Raw genomic sequence first — 19,319 nt, 5'->3', positions numbered from 1 at the left:
TACAGATTCTTCACGTGGAATGTGACTTACGGCACCATTTATCCTCTCGACATCCCCCGACAGGAAAGTATCGGGAATCAACTTCTCATCCCCGTTTCCAAAATAATAATATGACAAGACGAAGACGAATTCGAAAATTTTCTCAAACCAAATTTTTTTTATTTATTATTATTAGAGATAATATTAATATTAATATCAATATTAATAATAATAAGATTATTGATATTTTAAAATATAATAATATTATTATATTATTCATATTAATAATATTATTATTTTATTATTTATATTATTTTCGGGACATGTTCGGGGATTTCGAGGATAAGAATAATAATCTCATATCCGTCCCGAATTATATCGGGGATTTTTTTAAATCTTTGAACCTGAAATCAAATCCGAAAAAATCGAGGATTCCCATCCCTATTTCGGTTTTCTCCACGGAGCCCCAAACCCGTGGAGAAAGTTATCATGCCTAGTCCAAACACATAACTAATCAAGATTTTTATCTAGCATAACTCGATTATATATGACGAATTTCGCTACAAAAAGTACAACCTTTGAATGATAAATCTGATTTCAAGATAAAAATGTATGGTAAAAAAATGAAAAATGCAGGAATGGGATACAGAACAGGAGGAATTCGTATGAAGATGGAGTGTATGGGACTACATGCCCGATTCCACCGGGAAAGAACTTCACGTATATTCTTCAGATGAAGGATCAAATCGGGAGTTTCTTCTATTTCCCATCCTTGGCCTTCCACAAAGCCGCCGATGGTTTCGGCGCCATCAGGATTCTGAGCAGAGCACTGAGCAGACCCTTTATCCCCGTCCCTTTCCCTACTCCCGCCGACGATTACTCACTCTTGATCGGGATTGGTACGCCACTAATCACACTGTATCTTGGCAGTGTCGGCAAATTTATATATTATTTTTTATTTATTAACCCAATACATAAGCCTAATTTTTTTTTTTAAAAAGAACGATAATTTATTTATTGAAAGAATTGAATGGTCAATTTCTCAATCAAATTAAAATCAACAAAAAAAGAAAAAGAAAAAAAGTCTCACAATTCCTGAGTCCGAACTAGCTAACATTTTCTATGCAGCTAAATTAGAGATTCCATGTGTTTGCATATTGTCTACCATTGGTTCAAAGGTATTTTAATGCGTACTAATGAGAATCAAATTTTGGTAGGAAAGCCTCGAAAATGTTTTCGCTCAACGCTATGGCTTGGAACTGTGCGAAGCCCTTCCCGAAACCTGTTAATTTTTCATTGGGAAGACTCATTGTCGTTTCTTGTTCTTGTACCGAAATCATTCCTGCCGGAAACCCAGATTTTTCGGATTCTAGAGAACTACATTATTCTGACACCAGAATCGAGGAAACCCTGAATTTGGATTTTGGAAAGCTGAGACTTGACTCCTGGATCGCTTCCAGGATAAATGGCATCAGCAGAGCTAGAGTTCAGTCCAGCATACGCTCGGGGTTGGTGTCGGTTATTGGTCACGTCGTTAGCAAGGTTATTTTCTCATTCTTTTTATCTTCTTTTTTTTGTTCCAATTATTTCTCGGTCTTTTCATTCAGAAGCTTGTGTTTCTTCAGTGTATTCAAAGAAAGAACAGTGCGTGTTATGTTGTTACTTTGTAATGGAAAGTCTCTATTTTCAGTGGTGTGAGTTGCTGATAATTAGAGATGGAATGAAGATATTTTGTGTGGATTTTGTGGCAAGTTTAAATTTTTAGGGAATTTTGAGTGTTTTTTAGCCTTTCAGAGATACTGTCAAGCTAGATCAGTCCTGATCTCAGTTCGCAGTTTCTTTTCTTGTTAATGGTTTGTTGGTAATGCTATTAGTTAAATTTTGTGAAGATGTCTCATGTGGTGAGAGACGGAGATATGGTCCACTGCACTATCTCAGAGTTGCATCATTTGAGGGCTGGACCCGAAGATAGTCCATTGGACATTGTATTTGAAGATGAACACGTGCTTGTTGTCAACAAGTCTGCTCATATGGTATGCCCTCAAAACTCGTTCAGTTGTCTAAGATCATCTTGGTGTTTCTATGATAATCAGTATGTAAGTAGGCAGCTTCTTAATTTTCTCCGAATAGGATCAACATTCTCTCGCCCATATAGCTGGACAATTCAAGGAACACTCCATAAACAAAGTCTACACGAGTCTTACTAGTGGAGTTCCGTCATCTAGACCGGGGTGTGTTGATATCCCTATTGGTCGTGATGTGAATAACAGGATTCTCATGATTGCTCTTCCGGGATCTATCACCAGTGGAAATACCCGTCATGCTGTTAGTAGGTGGGATAGGATTCTCCTCACCTTTCTTCAGTTGTTATTTCAGAAGATTGTATCTTTTAATGTCTTTAAGTTAATTTATAATTGATGCACTGGTTTATTACTTTGTCTGCAGGGGGATTATAACTCCTATTATAAATTGTAAAGCTTCATTTCACAGTAACCCATTATTTTCGATCTCAGTTCCCAACGACTCCCAAGAACCATTTTCTGACCAGCCAAACAATTGTTCTGATACTGAAATGAACAGAACCATGCAATTGAATTTCCAAAATCAGGGTTTTGGTTACCGGATTTTTTCTAGCATTGATGGCAGCAGTGAGGTCATAGCTCAGCCCAACATTTATTCAGTTATTGGACATCTACTAAGCCCCAATGTCCCAACATCACTGTGTCAAACACGACAGGTGCATGCTCAACTCCTCAAAACTTACCTTTTTGATAACCCTCGTTACAACACCAAGCTCCTCTCTCTCTATGCCGCCTGCCAATGCATTTCTGATGCAAAAACCCTTATCCGATCTCTCATAAACCCTGATATCTTCTCGTTCACTACCTTAATTTATGCTTCCTCAAAATTCAATGATTTTAAGAATACACTCAGTTTATTTTCTCAAATGCTATCAAATGGGCTTTTTCCTGACGTACATGTTTTACCGAGCGTTATCAAGGCTTGCACTGGATTATTGTCCTCCAAAATTGGGAAACAAGTTCATGGATATTCATTGTCATTTGGTCTATTCTTGGATCCTTTTATTGGATCATCATTGGTTCACTTGTACGTGAAATGTGATGAATTAGATTGCGCCTATAAGGTGTTTCATACTATGACTGAGAGAGATGTGCAGTCTTGGAGCGCATTAGCAGCAGGGTATGCAAGGAAAGGTGATGTGGTCAATGCGAAAAAGGTATTTAATGAAGTGCAAAATCTCGAGTTTGAACCTAATTCTGTGTCCTGGAATGGTATGATTGCGGGATTTAATCAGAGTGGGTGTTTCTTGGATGCTGTTTTGATGTTTCAGCAAATGCATTCACTTGGTTTTAAGTCTGATGGGACTAATATATCCAGTGTTCTGCCTGCCATAGGTAACTTGGGTATTTTAGTGATGGGAATTCAGATTCATAATCATGTGATGAAGATGGGATTTGTGGTGGATAAATGTATTGTTAGTGCACTTATTAATATGTACGGAAAATGCGGATGCTCTTTGGAGATGTCTCGAGTGTTTGAAGAGATGCGTCAAGTGGATGTTGGGGCATGCAATGCCTTGATTGCTGGACTCTCTCGTCATGGTCTTGTCAGTGAGGCATTAGAGGTCTTTAAAGGCTTTCGAGGCCAGCAGATCGAACTAAATGTTGTTTCTTGGACCTCAGTGATCGCTTGTTGCTCACAGCATGGTAAAGATATCGAAGCTTTAGATCTTTTTAGAGAAATGCAGGTCACTGGGGTAAAGCCAAACTCGGTGACCATCCCTTGCATGCTTCCTGCTTGTGGTAATATTGCAGCTCTAACGTATGGAAAGGCTGCACATTGTTTCTCGCTTAAAGCTGGGATTTCAAATGATGTTTATGTAGGAAGTGCACTGATTGATATGTATGCTAATTGTGGAAGAATCCAAATAGCTCGATGCTGTTTTGACAGGATGCCATTGCATAACTTGGTCTGCTGGAATGTAATTCTGGGAGCATATGCAATGCATGGAAAGGGTAAAGAAGCTCTTGAAATTTTTGCCTGGATGCAAAGAAGTGGGCAGAAACCAGACTCTGTTAGTTTCACTAGCCTTTTATCTGCATGTAGCCAAAGTGGCCTTACAGAAGAAGGGCGTAATTACTTCGAAAACATGTATGTGGATCATGGAATTGAAGCTAGATTGGAGCATTATGCTTGTATCGTAAGCCTGCTTGGTCGTGCAGGAAAGCTTGATGAAGCTTATTCAATGATTGAGAAAATGCCGTTTGAGCCTGATGCTTGTGTCTGGGGTGCATTATTAAGTTCCTGTAGACTTCACCATAACATGAGCTTGGGCGAGCTTGCGGCTCATAAATTATTTGAATTAGAACCAAGCAATCCTGGAAATTACATTTTGTTGTCTAATATTTATGCTTCTAAAGGCAAATGGAAAAAAGTAGATGAGGTAAGAGATATAATGAGAGATAAGGGGCTGAAGAAGAACCCGGGCTGCAGTTGGATAGAGGTTAAAAACAAAGTTCACATGCTTTTGGCAGGTGACAAATCACTTCCACAAATGGCTCAAATTATGGATAAGTTGAATGAATATAGCATGGAAATGAAGAAATCTGGTTACTTCCCTGATACTGACTATGTGCTACAAGATGTGGAGGATCAGGAGAAAGAACACATCTTATGTGGGCACAGTGAAAAGTTGGCTGTAGTTTTTGGAATTTTGAACACTAACAAGGGGTCACCTCTCAGAGTCACTAAAAACTTGCGCATTTGCGGAGACTGCCATGCCGTTATAAAGTTTATATCTAGATTCGAGAGGAGAGAAATTTCTGTTAGAGATACAAATCGCTATCACCACTTCAAGGATGGAGACTGCTCATGTGCGGATTATTGGTGATGGAGTTCCAGAGTAAATCTTCAAAGTTGTATTGTGAATTTAAGATTGAATTTTCGACCACTTGGATTGCACAACTGCACAAGGGAATGAAAGGAAGCTTTTTTCTGAAATTTTTGGGTTTGGAATGGGAGATTTTATCACCAAGGCCTGGATGCGAATTGGTATTCAACTTGTAAACTTTCTATAGATGATCTTTAGGATTTTTCAATTTTTTTATTTTTTCTCATTGTGCTATTAGAAATTTTTGCTAGCTTTGCTTCAGGCATAGGCAAGGGAACACCAGTAAGGATTCTCCATCGTTGAAGACTTCAAGTACTTTAGAGCACGAAATAGGCCTTTTTAATTGTTAATGCGGTATATATTTACATTTCATTACATTTCAGCAGAGAACGCCAGTGAGGTTCTCCATCGTTGAAGTCCATTAGAGCATGAAAAATTCATACATTGGTACGGGAAATTAACAAACAGTTTTCCCTTACCATTTTAATGTGATACTCCATCTTTGAAGACTTCAAGTACTTTAGAGCACGAAATAGGCCTTTTTAATTGTTAATGCGGTATATATTTACATTTCATTACATTTCAGCAGAGAACGCCAGTGAGGTTCTCCATCGTTGAAGTCCATTAGAGCATGAAAAATTCATACATTGGTACGGGAAATTAACAAACAGTTTTCCCTTATCATTTTAATGTGATATATAATTTCATGACATTTCAGGATGAAAATTCAGTGGATAGCTGGACATTCTCAATATTTCCTACTGCATCTATGCACACAGGTAATCTTTTCAGCGTTTAAACTGATTTAGGATTGTTTAACTGATTTAGGATTGTCTTCTCCTTTTCTATGCACAACTCTCGGGTTCCATACCATCGTTATATTATATAAAATGCTGCTGAAGATATTTAATTGTGAGAATAAACCTGAAATGGGATCTTTGTCCGGACTCCAGAGACTACATAATATTTGGATTTCAGATGACATAGATGCACACGTGGTTGGTGAAAAAGTGATAATATTTCTAAGGTATGCTCAAAGCTCACGTAAATAAAAATATATGGGAAAAACAGTCATGAATTTCCACCTTCCCAAAAAAATTGACTTGCCATTTGTATTGATGATTGTTTCTCAAACAGGCTGGAACATACATCAAGGAATTTGTTCATGGAGACTTTGGATGGACGCATCCTAGGTACGAAAAGCAAAAAACAGAATGTCGTTGAAAGAAGTAGCGCAGAAGCAGAATTTCGGTCTGTTACACATGATTTTTGCGAAGTGTCGTGGATAAAGAGGATTTTGGAAAAGCCGAAGATTCTCATACTGACACCAATTGAAGTCTATTGTGACAATATAGCGACTATTTCTATAGCTCATAATGCAGTTCTACATGACAAAACAAAACATGTAGAAGTGGATAAGCATTTTATCAAGGAAAAAATTGACAGTGGTGTATTATGCATGCCTTATATACCTACTACAAGTCAAGTGGCTGATATATTTTCCCAAAGCGCAGTTTGAAAATTTGGTTGGCAAGCTTGCTATGAGTCATATATTCAAGGCAGCTCGAGGGGGATTGTTGGAAGATTTCCTAGAATATTGTATATTTGTGTACATATTTTTCTGGATTATATTAGAGAGATTTTAGGAGTTCATTTGTTACTTTCATTATTAGGAAGATTTGTTTCCGGTTTTGTAGAAAAGTAGAGTATATGCTAATGTACAGGCACTATACGAATTATGTACAAGAATTATTACTCAATACTTTGTTATCTGTCAATTAATTGGCCATGCTGCTTTTTGGCGCATGATTCTTGATTCTGTCATTCATTCCACGCTTGTCAATTTTTCTTACTTGAGGAGCTAAGCAGCAGCTTCATGAAACACCATAATCACTTTAATTCCTTGGAACCTTGGATTGACAATTCTGAGTTACATAACACTAAATATTTTTGGCGACAACTTCATTGTTTTCAGATCAATCAACGCTGCTCATTGGTTTTTCAAGGCTACAGGACTCCCGTCTTCATTGGTGGGAGATATCTTAAGGTGCAACTATGTATCTCTGTGACATTCGTTAAAAGTAATCTCAGGAGTCATAAGCCTCTTCCATCTATACGGGGCCTTGGAATTTACCTTTTTAATCCTGCATTGCACTCCGTGGGCTTCAATTCTGGAGATGCATTCGGCCAATACTCGGATGGCCAATTGTTCATAATTCATAAATCATAGGTTGTTTCTGTGTATTTTCTACTTTATGGCATTAGGTATCTGTTTCATGGTATTTAATTCGTGAAGAATTCTCCTAATTGACCGGTTTAACATTGTCATTCCAGATATCTTAATCATGCAAGTAACTCTTTTCTAATGCAGCACTCAAGAGATGTCAGCCAATCTCACTGCATTATTGATGATGAGAGAAGGGGTGAACATCATGACTCTTATCATCTCTCAAAGACACGGTGAACATCATTTTTTATGTTCTTCCTCTCTCATCCAATGAATTTTTTTTTGTATAAATTGGAGATTAGTTAATCCCTATATACTCAAAAGCAATTATTCCTTTACACATGCAATATCATGGCTATTAAATGATAAATGGGTCCTTTTTATTATTCTGCCAATTCAGCAAAGAACACCATTATGGGTTCTCCATCGTCGAAGTCCATTAGAGCGTGAAAAAGTCATACATTGGTATTTGAAACTAACAAACAATTTTCCGGTATCATTTTAATGTGGTATATATTTACAATTCATGACATTTCAGGATGAAAATTGAGAGGATAGCTGGACATTCTCAATATTTCCTATTGCATCTATGCATACAGGTGATCTTTTCAGTAGGATTGTCTTCGCCATTTCTATGCACAACTCTTAAGGCTTCCATACCATCGCTATATTATATAAAATGCTGCTGAAGATATTTAATTGTGAGGAGACTACATAACATATGTACTGAAAGGAAGGAGATTGCATTTCATATTTGGATTTCAGATGACATAGATGTGATTATATTTCCAAGTTATGCTCAATGCTCATGTAAATAAAAATACATGAGAAAAAAAATAATGAATTTCCACCTTCCCAAAAAATTTGACTGGCCATTGGTATTGATGCTTGTTTCTCAAACAGGCTGGAACATACATCAAGGAATTTGTTGATGGTGATCTTGGACGGACTCATCCTAATATATCATGTTGTATTGCAGCGTTGATTGCTTCCGGTTATAACCTATTTTCTAAGCACCGCTTGGCTTGGCTTCCATTTCGTTGCCAAATTCAGATGCGAGTAAGTTTCTTCTCCTATATCTTGTCAATACTTCATTATTTAAAACTAAATCTTTATATGCCGATTGTATCAGGTTGACCCTTGAAGTAGGTCTCACTGTATTTACCGCCTTCAATCTTTTCCAGCATATCTTCAGGTTTGATTTTGTTCTTCATCCCCTTGAAATTCTTGGGGTGATTATTCAAGACATTTGGCTTTTGATGTGGCCTGATGACACATTTTGCTGCACTTGTGCAGCATATATGCTACTTTGTCCAGATGCCGCATGATGGTTATAATAACGTCAAAATTTGCCTTTGAAGTTGTAGCATTTACTCTTTAATCAAGGTGCCAAAAGATGTGGTAATTACGTCTTATTTATCTTATAACAATCAACAATAGACGTTGTTGGTTCTTAATATCAGTCTCCGTCGTAACGGGAATCAATTTCATTATTAGTCTCGTAACATGTTCAAATCAGATCAAGTTTTAAAATCTTTTACAGAAATTTCGAGAGTTTTTGGTGTCCAAGACGATAGATAATAAGATGCCTCTCTTTCACGAAAAAGAAAATAAAAACAAATCAAGATAGGGTATACTTATAATTGAAACAAACCATGGAGAAGCAAAAAGTACTATTTGGGAAAATAAGTGAAAAAAATCGATATATTTATCTTTTAAAATCTACTTTGCATAATTTTCTATTTTTTAAAAAATAGTAATTATAATCAATATAAAGGGGATGAAGTTTTTTTAATTTGGACAATTTTAAAAAATTATCCATAAAAAACATTAAATATCATGTGATATATATACTATTATTTTATTATATTATTATCTAAATGTGTGTGTGTGTGTGTATATATATATGTATGTATGTATCACCTTCACATGTACATTTGATTTGCGAATACTTGCTTACTTGTCTAGGGTTCTACATGGGGTCACAGTTACACGCCGCATTTCCCACTACACATGAATATGGCTACAGATAACCCCTCGCCATCTCCTCTACCACAAAAAGAATTACCGAATCCCAAACGTCCAAAGATGTCATCAACCACCTCCGATGACGAAGATCATTACGAGAATACCGCCGCCGGTGAAAATCTTACGAAAAACCCAAAGTTCAAGCGGCGAAAAATCGCGATATTTTTCGCTTACTGCGGAGTGGGCTACCAGGGAATGCAGAAGAATCCCGGCGCAAAAACCATTGAAGGCGAGCTCGAGGAAGCCCTGTACCATTCCGGAGCTGTTCCCCAAGCTGACAGGGGTCTGCACAAACGGTACGACTTTGCCAGGTCTGCCAGGACCGATAAGGGCGTCAGTGCAGTTGGTCAAGTAGTGTCTGGGCGATTCTATATCGATCCGCCCGGATTGGTTGACAGATTGAACTCGCACCTTTCCACCCAGATTCGGATTTTTGGTTACAAACGCACGACGCCTTCCTTCAGTGCTAAAAAGTTCTGCGATAAGCGGCGGTATGTTTACTTGATCCCTGTGTTTGCGCTCGATCCATCTTGTCATCGCGATAGAGAGAGTGTCCTTGCTAGCTTAGGGTCTGCAAATGAGCTCGTTAAGTGTTTGGAATGTTCGGAGAGAGGGCGGAAGGTAATTGGGTTGATGGGAAACCGAAATTCAGAGTTCGAGTATGTATGTGAAGATGCTGCAGTTGGTTCAGGCAATTCGTCGAACAGTGGATGTGCTTTATCAGAACAGAATGTTGCTGCGACTTCTGGAAATGATGATAGTGATTCTGTAACGAAATTCGAAAATGGGGGCATGCTACACGGGGAGACGGAGGAAGGCAAGGTTGACCTCGAGAATGTGAATGCTGATGGCATTACGATTTTGGATAACAAGAGTGAGTTTTGCTATGGAGAGGAAGTAAAGGAGAGGTTTAATAGAATACTCAAGAATTACGAGGGAACCCACAACTTTCATAACTTCACTTCAAGAATCAAAGCAGAGGACCCATCCGCCAAAAGATACATTATGTCGTTCACCGCAGATACCACATTAAACATTGATGGAATTGAATTCGTGAAATGCGAGGTTGTGGGGCAGAGCTTCATGCTTCATCAAATACGCAAAATGATCGGTCTTGCAGTTGTGATCATGAGGAACTTAACCCCTGTGTCGTTGTTCGAGACCGTTTTTGAACAGTGAGTGCACGATTCTTTGAAACCCTATACTTGGTTGAACTTTTCTTTGATGAATATTCTTGTGTCGTTAACTTACATTTTTAATGAGTTCAGGAAAGTTAACATAAATGTGCCCATGGCTCCTGAGGTTGGATTGTATCTGGACGAATGCTTCTTCACGTCTTACAATAAGAAATGGAAAGATAGTCACGAAGAGTTGTCATTGAAGGGTTTTTCAGAGGAGGCCGAGGACTTCAAAATGATGTATATTTATCCATATATCGCATTAACAGAGCACAAGGATGGAGCTGTGGCCCTCTGGCTGCATTCTTTGAACTACCGCAACTTTCCTGACTTAGGTGCAGATAATTCTTCAACTTGTGGAGATGGTTCGGGAAATGAGAAGGGCACAGATTTGGAACATGTGGAAGTTTTTAGTTAACATGGTTATGTGAGTTAATTTACAGACACTCTTCTCCCATTTCCTACTCTTTTGAATGCCTATAATAATAGTCTGTGGTTGCAATTTGTTATGTTGGAATTTTACTTAAATTATACGAGGAACCTGCTTTTTGAATAGATTATTGAAATTCATCGGCCTCCGTAGATCTCCTATGATGGTGATACACACACACACTCATAGTCTAATTATTTTCATAAACTTTAATTATAAATTTTGCTTCGATGTTAAGATAATGTAATAATGGTTATTTAGGATAATGGGAAGCTAATGTGAAAAGTTTTTGAGTCATCAATCTACATTATTACATCTTAATTATCGAATATCTTTTATGAGTGGTAAATTATAAATTTGTATATCCATTAAAATTATCAATTGTAGATTCTCTAATGGATTTATGTATTATAAATTATAATATAGTAGATATATTAAAATATATTGGTTAAATGGATTTTTTTAAAACCGAAATTAGTCTAGTATGGTAGAATAATTTAGTTTAACCGAATTTTTTGTTAACCTTGTACGTGCAAGTGCGAAAACACACTATTATATTTTCGGTTGTAGCTTTTTTCTTTTAAAAGACTTTTCCTTTTTTAATTTTTGGATAAATCAAAATTGAGATCCTTCGATATATGCTAAAATAAAAATTGAAACCCTTCACTCCGCCGCCTCTACAAGCTCGATGCAAGAAATCAGTCATATCCCACCGCCCCGTCCGCTGAAAACATCCCTCTCCAGATGGATGTTGATGGATTTCCTCTGGATGACAATAACCCTTCCGCCGGAGATACAGAATGTGTTATATGGTTCAATGAAGTTTACTTGTTGATTCTTCAAGGGACATTATCCGACGACATAACAACAACTAATCGGGCTTTTTCATTGTTTATTTGTATGAATTATAATAATTTGATTAAATAAAGCAATAGTGAAACGGTTTATTTTATTAATGTTAATAATTTGATAAAATAAAACAAAAATAAAATTGAAACTAATGTATCAAAATAGTCTAACATAAATAATAATTTCATTTGTACATTTAATATTTAACATAGATAATTTATATTAGTATACATGCCTTAATTTAAAATCTTTTTGTGTTTTTGCAGGTAAATTTTTGTTAGTTAATTTTTTTTCCAGTTATTGTTATTGTTTTATAATAATTATATAATTGTATATTACTATAATAATAATTTTAACTTTGATGTATTTTTGTATATTTATATATATATATATATATATATATATATATATATATATATATTTGTTCCACATTTAATTTAAAAGATTATTTTGAAAATAAAAAATAAAAATCACGTAGTTTTTTGTTTAAAAATAAAAAAATCATGTTTTTTAATTTGATTCTTCAATATTTTTGAAAAAATACATTATCCCATATAATCATAAGTTACAATAAGGTTTTTTTAATGATTTATTGTATTACTTTTAATAATTTGACGTGGAAATGAAAATGTCGTCATTTTTTTTTAAAAGGCAAGTGATTGCATTATTTTTTCTAAAAAAAAAATCATAATTTGCATTATTCTTTTTTAAAATAATAATGCATGTGTTAAATAATTTGCATTATTCAATATTCGTTTTTTAATTTTTTTCATTCAATTAAAATTTAATTATAAAAATTTTAATCGAGGCATGTATATAAACTTTTATTATTAAAAGAATTTTGTATTTTCAAAACTAGTAGATTATGAATATATTATTTTTAGTTTATTTATTATTTTTAATTTTTTAAAAATTGGTTTATTTATAGTTAATGTTATATATTATAATTGTTTTGTTAATTGATGTTGTAGTTGTTATTTATAGACATTATTGTGCTAGATAATAATATATTATTCTTGTTATTAATTATAGGATGTCATTACATGCTGGACATGTTGATGCTACTGTTCTTTATCAGCAACAAACACATATGACATTATCGATTAGGGGGTAAATCATTGAGCTACAATAGCTAGTTCTTGAATTATTGAACATCGATGAATTAAATCGAGTTTGATGTTTAAACCAAGCGGAAGATACTCGAAATAATCCTTCGTAGAAACCGATTAAACTGTTTGTTGTTGGATCTCGGTTTTCTCGTAACCAAACGCAGCGGAAGTTTTAAAATTTTTATTTTATTTTGACAATCAAAATATATATATTCGAGCACTCGTATGGTTTTATGATTAAACATTCATAAGACATTAAAATTTTATACATTTGGTTGAATTAAATCACTTGGCTCCAACTAATCCGGTATAGGCGGATATAGCTCTTGATGAATCCTTACGAACTTTCTTCAAGAACTCCTTCTTTCAATCTTCAAATCAGGTCAACGACTAGAAGATTTGTTCCTCTTCTAATTTGCACTAGAAAAATTAGAAAAAGTTTTTACGTTGGATATCAAAATATCGAGAGGCGGCTCAATCTCTTTTCTAAAGAGAGGGCTGAAATATTTAGGTGAGGGAGAGAAGAGTGTTTTCGAAATTGGTGTCTTGTGGTGGCTAGAGTTATGGCCTCTCAACACCCTTTTATAATGAAGTCGTGACCTTAATACACATAATTAATATTAATGGGCTTGATTAATTAATTGGGCTAGTCGAACTAGTTTAATTAATTAATCAAAGTCCATTAAGAACTTTAATTATTTAGTATGTTAGACTTGTACTCCTACAAGCCCATTAAACATACTTCCCACCAATTTTAATTTAATATTTAATAAACTCAACTTTTGAATTTAATAGATTAAATCCATTACAAATTCAACATTTGAATTTTTATTTAAATTATAAATTCAACTCCTTGAATTTTATCACCTCCAAAATTTAATATTTAATAATGATAATGAAATTTATCATAAAAATTGATTTTGAAATTTCTTTACAAAAATTAATAATAACACGTAATAACTAAAATTGTAAAAACAATTAAATAACACAACAAAATTAGTCTAACATAAATAATATTTTTATTTATAAATTTAATATTTAACATAAATAATTTATATTAGTATACATAATATACATTGGAACAAAAATTTACCTGCAAAAACACAAAAAAAAAAAAAATCAAATTAATAAAAATTTACAAGAAGTGAAAAAATATTAAATACCGATGGAGACTTTATTGGACTTGGAATCTAAATTTAAAAAAAATGTACTTTCGCGGATTCTGAGGAGTCCCGTGACTCCTCCTCTCCCTCTTTAAATTGCACCGATGTCCGCAGTTTGCTAGCACACCGAATTTACTCTCTCCGCAGATTTTCATTAGCACGCCTAATTCAGTTGCAATTCAACACCACCGATCTTCGCATATTTTCATCCCAAGTTGAAGCATTTCTTCTGATTCAGGTTTTAATTTATTTTATTGTTATTGAATTAATGTTGTTTTGTATTGTATTTTTTTGTAATAATGTTTAACATTGACATGTTATTATTTTGATCGTTGATCTGATAATTTATTTCGTACTAGTGAATCTTAAGAAGTAACGTTATTGATTTTTTTAATTATATTTATTATTGGTCGTTGATTTATTGAACTAAATTTGATTGATGGAATTTTATTATTGACACAAATAAGATTATGAAAATTAGCATAATGTAATATTATTTCAATCATCATCTTCGGACGCACATTCCTTAAAATTCCGGTCAGAATATTTATTTAAAAACAATTGTTTTCTATCATTGTTAGATACTGGTAAATTGTGAAAGTTATATACATGGAATAATAAAAACTCATTTTCAAAAAAAAAGAAGAAAATAAAAATAATGAAAACTCCCGACGAATATATGGAGGAGGGTATGGCAATTCAAAATTTAATTATTATGAAACAATTTTACCCCCATACTATATGGAGAGAGAGTGGTCCAAGTGATTATTTATTTTATCTTATATGGTCAGAACTCACGATTTTTTTTTTTTAAAAAAAACAATATATTTTAGAAAGTATATATTAAAACATGACAGATTTTAAAATGTTGTGAATTTTATTATTAACACAAATAAGATTGTGAAAATTAGCATAATGTAATGTTAAGCTAATTAGCTTAATATAATATTATTGACACAAATAAGATTTTATTAATGTAATAATGACAACATATTTTGTAATAAAAAAATCAAACAACAATCATTTTTATTTAATATTTGTTTTGTAAAATATATTTCCATATTACACATTACTCCAATATAAGTTTGTCTGACATTTATTATATGAGCATGTTTGTTTCTCTCATAAGTACTAGGAACAACGACAAATTATTCGAATAATTAATAGAAACAAGAAAAAAAAAGTAACTACAAATAATAAACAAGATATTTTTTTTAAACTAATAATAATATAAAAAGGAGAATAGCGATAACATTAATAATTATGTGATAAAAAATTACATTATTAATACTAATGACAGTAATTAAAACATTTTGATTTTTAGTTATTAAATCTCACCCATTATTTTACATTTATGTTGTTACAGTAATTTGATATGAAAGATGAAATCTTAAATAAAATTACTTTAAAATTTAAAAAATATACTAAGATAAAATACTTAAAAATATAAAATATACTGAAATAAAATTAATTTAGATTTAAAAAATATACGCAAATAAAATTACTTTAAATTTTACTTTAGTAAATTTGATTAGTTACATTAAAAAATTTAAGTTTTTAAACATGAGTTATTAAAATTTTCAAATATATCAATTTCTTATATTAACAATTTTAACAATTAAGAGTATCAATAAATTTAAAATAAAAATAAACATAATAAACATAAACAAATGAAAAATTTAAAAGATAAGACTTATATTTGTCAAAATTGTTTTTCTACGTAAGGAAAATTTTCCTTGAAACTTAATTTAGTTACTAAAATAAAAGTTTAAATTAAATTAATTCTAAATAAATCTTGAATAAAATATATTATTATTATTATTATTATTATTAATTTAATACATGTAATGTCGAGGAATGCAACCTTGAAATAATTATAAAGTCATTTATATTATTCTTTTTAAAAAAAATGGTAAATACATGTAACACTTGGTAAGTAGGCGTGATACATTAATTTTGTAATTAGTATTACAAGGCATACAAATTTTAATGTCAAAATGCAAATGAGTAAAATTTTTCAACGATTCCGGATTTGGAAGGTCAAATGCAATGCCGGATGAGTAAAATACGGATTCAAATGAGTAAAATACGGAATTGCATTTGACACCCAATTATGCCTTATAATCCGGATGAGTAAAATACGGATTCAAATGTCAAATTATAAATGATTAATAATCCGGAATTGCATTTGACATTAATTCATAATAGTACTTTTATAATATAAAAATATTAAAAAGGTCACGGATATGAATCCGTGACTGTCTGTCCCGGATCCCGGATTCAGAATCCCGGACTGTGGGTTGTCACGGATTCAAATGAATCCGTGACACACAATTTTTTTTTTTTAAAAAAATTATGAATCCGCGACAATGAATACCGATTGTAATATTTTTACAAAGTTTCCAATTCTGCAATATTATAATAAATAAGTTTTAAAAATATTTTATTTTTTTAAAAAAACCCTAGATATGTATAAATAGTTGATATAATTATAAACAATTAACAATGGTTGTTTAATTACGTATTAAGATAGTTAACACTGGTGTAGTATACCACTTTTCCACAATTCTCAAATTAAATTATCTGATCGACGCATTCTTAGAGTGTTATCCAAGTTGTTAGGCGTAATAAAATTAGATATATGTGTTTGTTGCTGATAAAGAACAGTAAGATCAACATGTCTAGGATTAACAGGTCCAGCATGAAACGACATGCTATAATCAATAATAAGAATATATTATTATTATTATTATTATTATTATTATTATTATCACAATATCGTCTAAAAAACAACTACAATATCAATTATCAAAAGAATTATAATATAAAACATTAACTATAAGTAGAAAATAATAAATATACTAAATATAATATTTTTACGATCTACGAATTTTGAAAATACCAATTTATTTTAATAATAAAAATTTATATACATACACAGATTTAAAATTTTACAGACATGAAAAAATATAAACACAAGTATTGACAATCTAAATAAAATCAAATACAAAATGTTAACTTGAGTTCGCTTAATATATTAAATAAAATATAATAAAGTAATTATTCTATCTATTAATGTAATTAATAATTTGAAGATCTATGCAAACAATAATAATAACAAACACATAATAATTTAAAGATATATACATACTAATAAATATTTGACTGTGTCAAAACAAAAATATTTTTTTAACTCTTTCAAAGGGATCGACTTCAAATTTTTTTTATTCCAAAAAAAATAATTAATTAAGGTATATGAGGGGGTGATTTGATTATGTTGTAATAAATTTTCGAATCTATCGTAAATAATTAATTGAATCTAACATTATTGTAGTTAATAATAACGATTGGAGAGTGTATTTTATTAAAATAATTAAGAATTTACTTTTTATTATTATTATTATTTTTTAAAAAATAACAAAAGTCGCGGTTTTTTAAGACAAACAACTTAACAAAAATATACATACAAAACATATTATATTTAAAATTAGTTTTATCCTAACATAAGATTATAGAAACATTATAAAAATTAACAATAACCAACAAAATAAACATATAACATTATTGTGGCTCATAATTAGCGGAGAGACATATTTGAAAAAAAAATATTCAAGTTAAAAAAATGTAAAATCAAACATATGTCAATAATTAATAACTCTATTTTTTTAAAATAAATAAAAAATTCATATCACTCTAACACACGAATTATAATCAAATTTTTTATAACGTCTTCTTTGCAAAATTTTAAAAAAAATGCAAACAAATCAATAATTAATAAAACTGCAGTAGATGGTCATTCTTCCACGTAAGATGGTCCCTCAACAACAAGAGTCAACAATAGAGGTGTCAATTCGGGTGGGTCGGGTCGGGTTGAACAATAATATTCAAAAATTGCTCAACCCGAACCCGAGCCGACCCGAAAATTTCAAACCGAACCCAAAATCGAATGAACCCGTATAACCTGATTTTAAATTTTTATTATTTTTTAAAAAAATAACAAAAGTCGCGGTTTTTTTAGACAAACAACTTAACAAAAATATACATACAAAACATATTATATTTAAAATTAATTTTAATCCTAACATATGATTATAGAAACATTATAAAAATTAACAATAACCAACAAAATAAACATATAACATTATTGTGGCTCATAATTAGCGGAGAGCGTATTTGAAAAAAAATATTCAAGTTAAAAAATTGTAAAATCAAACATATGTCAATAATTAATATTCAAGTTAAAAAAATGTAAAATCAAACATATGTCACTTATATATAGATACTAAAATTGACATTATCCCTATAATTATTTTTTAACAAGTGTTATATGAATTGTTCCCAAAATATCGTATAGAGCTAGTGTTAGGCTATAAACACAATATTTAAGATGTTTAGTCATTCTTTCAATTTTTTTATTCTTGATATATAACCTCCAAACTTAAATGATTAAATGTGCATTATTATCCTTTTCAATAGATGAAGCTAACATGTCTATGTGAGACCCAATTATTAACAATATATATTAAATCGAAAAATAGTTTAAAATAATTAAAAATAATCTCATGGCTTAGAAAATTTTTGACATTTCCTCCTCATAAATAGGATAATATTGGATAAGATTATTTAAAAATAAGAAATACCTTTTTAAAAGATAAAATAATTTACTAACACATACTTGTGCAAAGAAAAAACTTGTACTTTTAGAAAATATTTTAATAAAATTTTATATTATTATTAGACATGCACGTGTTAAATAAAATTTTAAATTAAAGTCAATCATCATCATTGTAAGTAGGTAACGTTTGCAGATGTTTTTTAAAAAAGTGATTATGAAATTTTCTTTAAAAAAATTCAAATTTTCGTAAAATTTCGTCCCTCTATAAATATCCACCGATCTTCCTCTTATTTATCACCTTACCGAATCTTGCTATTATTTCACCCAGAAATATGTATGTTATTATTCCATTGTCTTTCATAAATTTTTTATAATGTTTGATCGTACTAATAAAATTTATTTTGTTCGGCCATCACATTTTTTTAAAAAAAAAATTATTTCATTAATTTCTAAGAAAATTACGGACGTTACATCTCATATTGTGTGTGTGATGTTTATTTAAGAGGAATGTGAATCATCAATATACTCTACCAAGAATATATAAAGTTGTTTGGATGACATTGTCTTCTTCTTACAGTAACTATGAGTGGAGCAAGTGGTAGTAGGATGCATCGAAGCGGCTTGCCAATGGCAAGTATCATGGAAAGAGATGCCCAGATTTCCGTCTGGATAGATTTTGAAAACTGTTTGATCTCCCCCAACAAATGTTTATCAAAACTGAGTTGTCACATAGTTGGCGCTCTTAGAGAATTAGGGTACCGCAGTAATGATATATCCATTACTGCATATGGGGAAATCAATTTTATCCCCGAGAGACAGAGAATGTCGC

General features: G+C 31.8%; 2 protein-coding genes and 1 long non-coding RNA gene across 11 annotated transcripts; all 3 read left to right on the top strand.

Moving 5' to 3' along the window:
* Window positions 1-558: 558 nt before the first annotated feature.
* LOC142553931 (pentatricopeptide repeat-containing protein At1g20230) lies at window positions 559-6,707 on the top strand. 9 transcript variants are annotated; one of them, XM_075664531.1, is made up of 10 exons: window positions 559-878; window positions 1,197-1,521; window positions 1,869-2,012; window positions 2,110-2,312; window positions 2,425-5,052; window positions 5,278-5,338; window positions 5,478-5,541; window positions 5,610-5,670; window positions 5,845-5,918; window positions 6,029-6,707. In XM_075664531.1, the coding sequence occupies exons 1-5, from the start codon at window positions 670-672 to the stop codon at window positions 4,889-4,891; spliced, it is 3,348 nt and encodes a 1,115-aa protein (XP_075520646.1). In that variant the 5' UTR covers window positions 559-669; the 3' UTR covers window positions 4,892-5,052; window positions 5,278-5,338; window positions 5,478-5,541; window positions 5,610-5,670; window positions 5,845-5,918; window positions 6,029-6,707. The 9 variants fall into 9 exon arrangements, with proteins under 9 accessions (XP_075520646.1, XP_075520640.1, XP_075520631.1 ...); XM_075664525.1 differs by having other exon boundaries at window positions 5,275-5,338; XM_075664516.1 differs by having other exon boundaries at window positions 5,154-5,338.
* A 651-nt stretch (window positions 6,708-7,358) lies between these two features.
* Window positions 7,359-8,076, top strand: LOC142553972 (uncharacterized). Its single transcript, XR_012822064.1, has 3 exons — window positions 7,359-7,583; window positions 7,657-7,717; window positions 8,022-8,076. It is a non-coding gene; the product is annotated as an uncharacterized LOC142553972 (long non-coding RNA).
* A 966-nt stretch (window positions 8,077-9,042) lies between these two features.
* On the top strand, window positions 9,043-10,902 carry LOC142553924 (uncharacterized). The gene is made up of 2 exons (XM_075664476.1): window positions 9,043-10,321; window positions 10,415-10,902. The coding sequence occupies exons 1-2, from the start codon at window positions 9,132-9,134 to the stop codon at window positions 10,740-10,742; spliced, it is 1,518 nt and encodes a 505-aa protein (XP_075520591.1). The 5' UTR covers window positions 9,043-9,131; the 3' UTR covers window positions 10,743-10,902.
* The last annotated feature ends 8,417 nt before the right edge of the window (window positions 10,903-19,319 follow it).

This window comes from Primulina tabacum, chromosome 1 (genome assembly GCF_025594145.1).
Source record: "Primulina tabacum isolate GXHZ01 chromosome 1, ASM2559414v2, whole genome shotgun sequence".
In the NCBI taxonomy this organism is placed as follows: domain Eukaryota; kingdom Viridiplantae; phylum Streptophyta; class Magnoliopsida; order Lamiales; family Gesneriaceae; genus Primulina; species Primulina tabacum.
Note: the sequence above shows the minus strand (reverse complement) of the source record. Positions and strands in the feature narration are given on the sequence as shown.

Coding starts and splice junctions, on each gene's coding strand:
- LOC142553924 (XM_075664476.1), top strand. CDS start 9,132: ATGAATATGGCTACAGATAACCCCTCGCCATCTCCTCTACCACAAAAA. Junction 10,322..10,414: donor TTCGAGACCGTTTTTGAACA/GTGAGTGCACGA, acceptor TAATGAGTTCAG/GAAAGTTAACATAAATGTGC.
- LOC142553931 (XM_075664539.1), top strand. CDS start 670: ATGCCCGATTCCACCGGGAAAGAACTTCACGTATATTCTTCAGATGAA. Junction 1,522..1,868: donor TTGGTCACGTCGTTAGCAAG/GTTATTTTCTCA, acceptor AATTTTGTGAAG/ATGTCTCATGTGGTGAGAGA. Junction 2,013..2,109: donor TCAACAAGTCTGCTCATATG/GTATGCCCTCAA, acceptor TTCTCCGAATAG/GATCAACATTCTCTCGCCCA.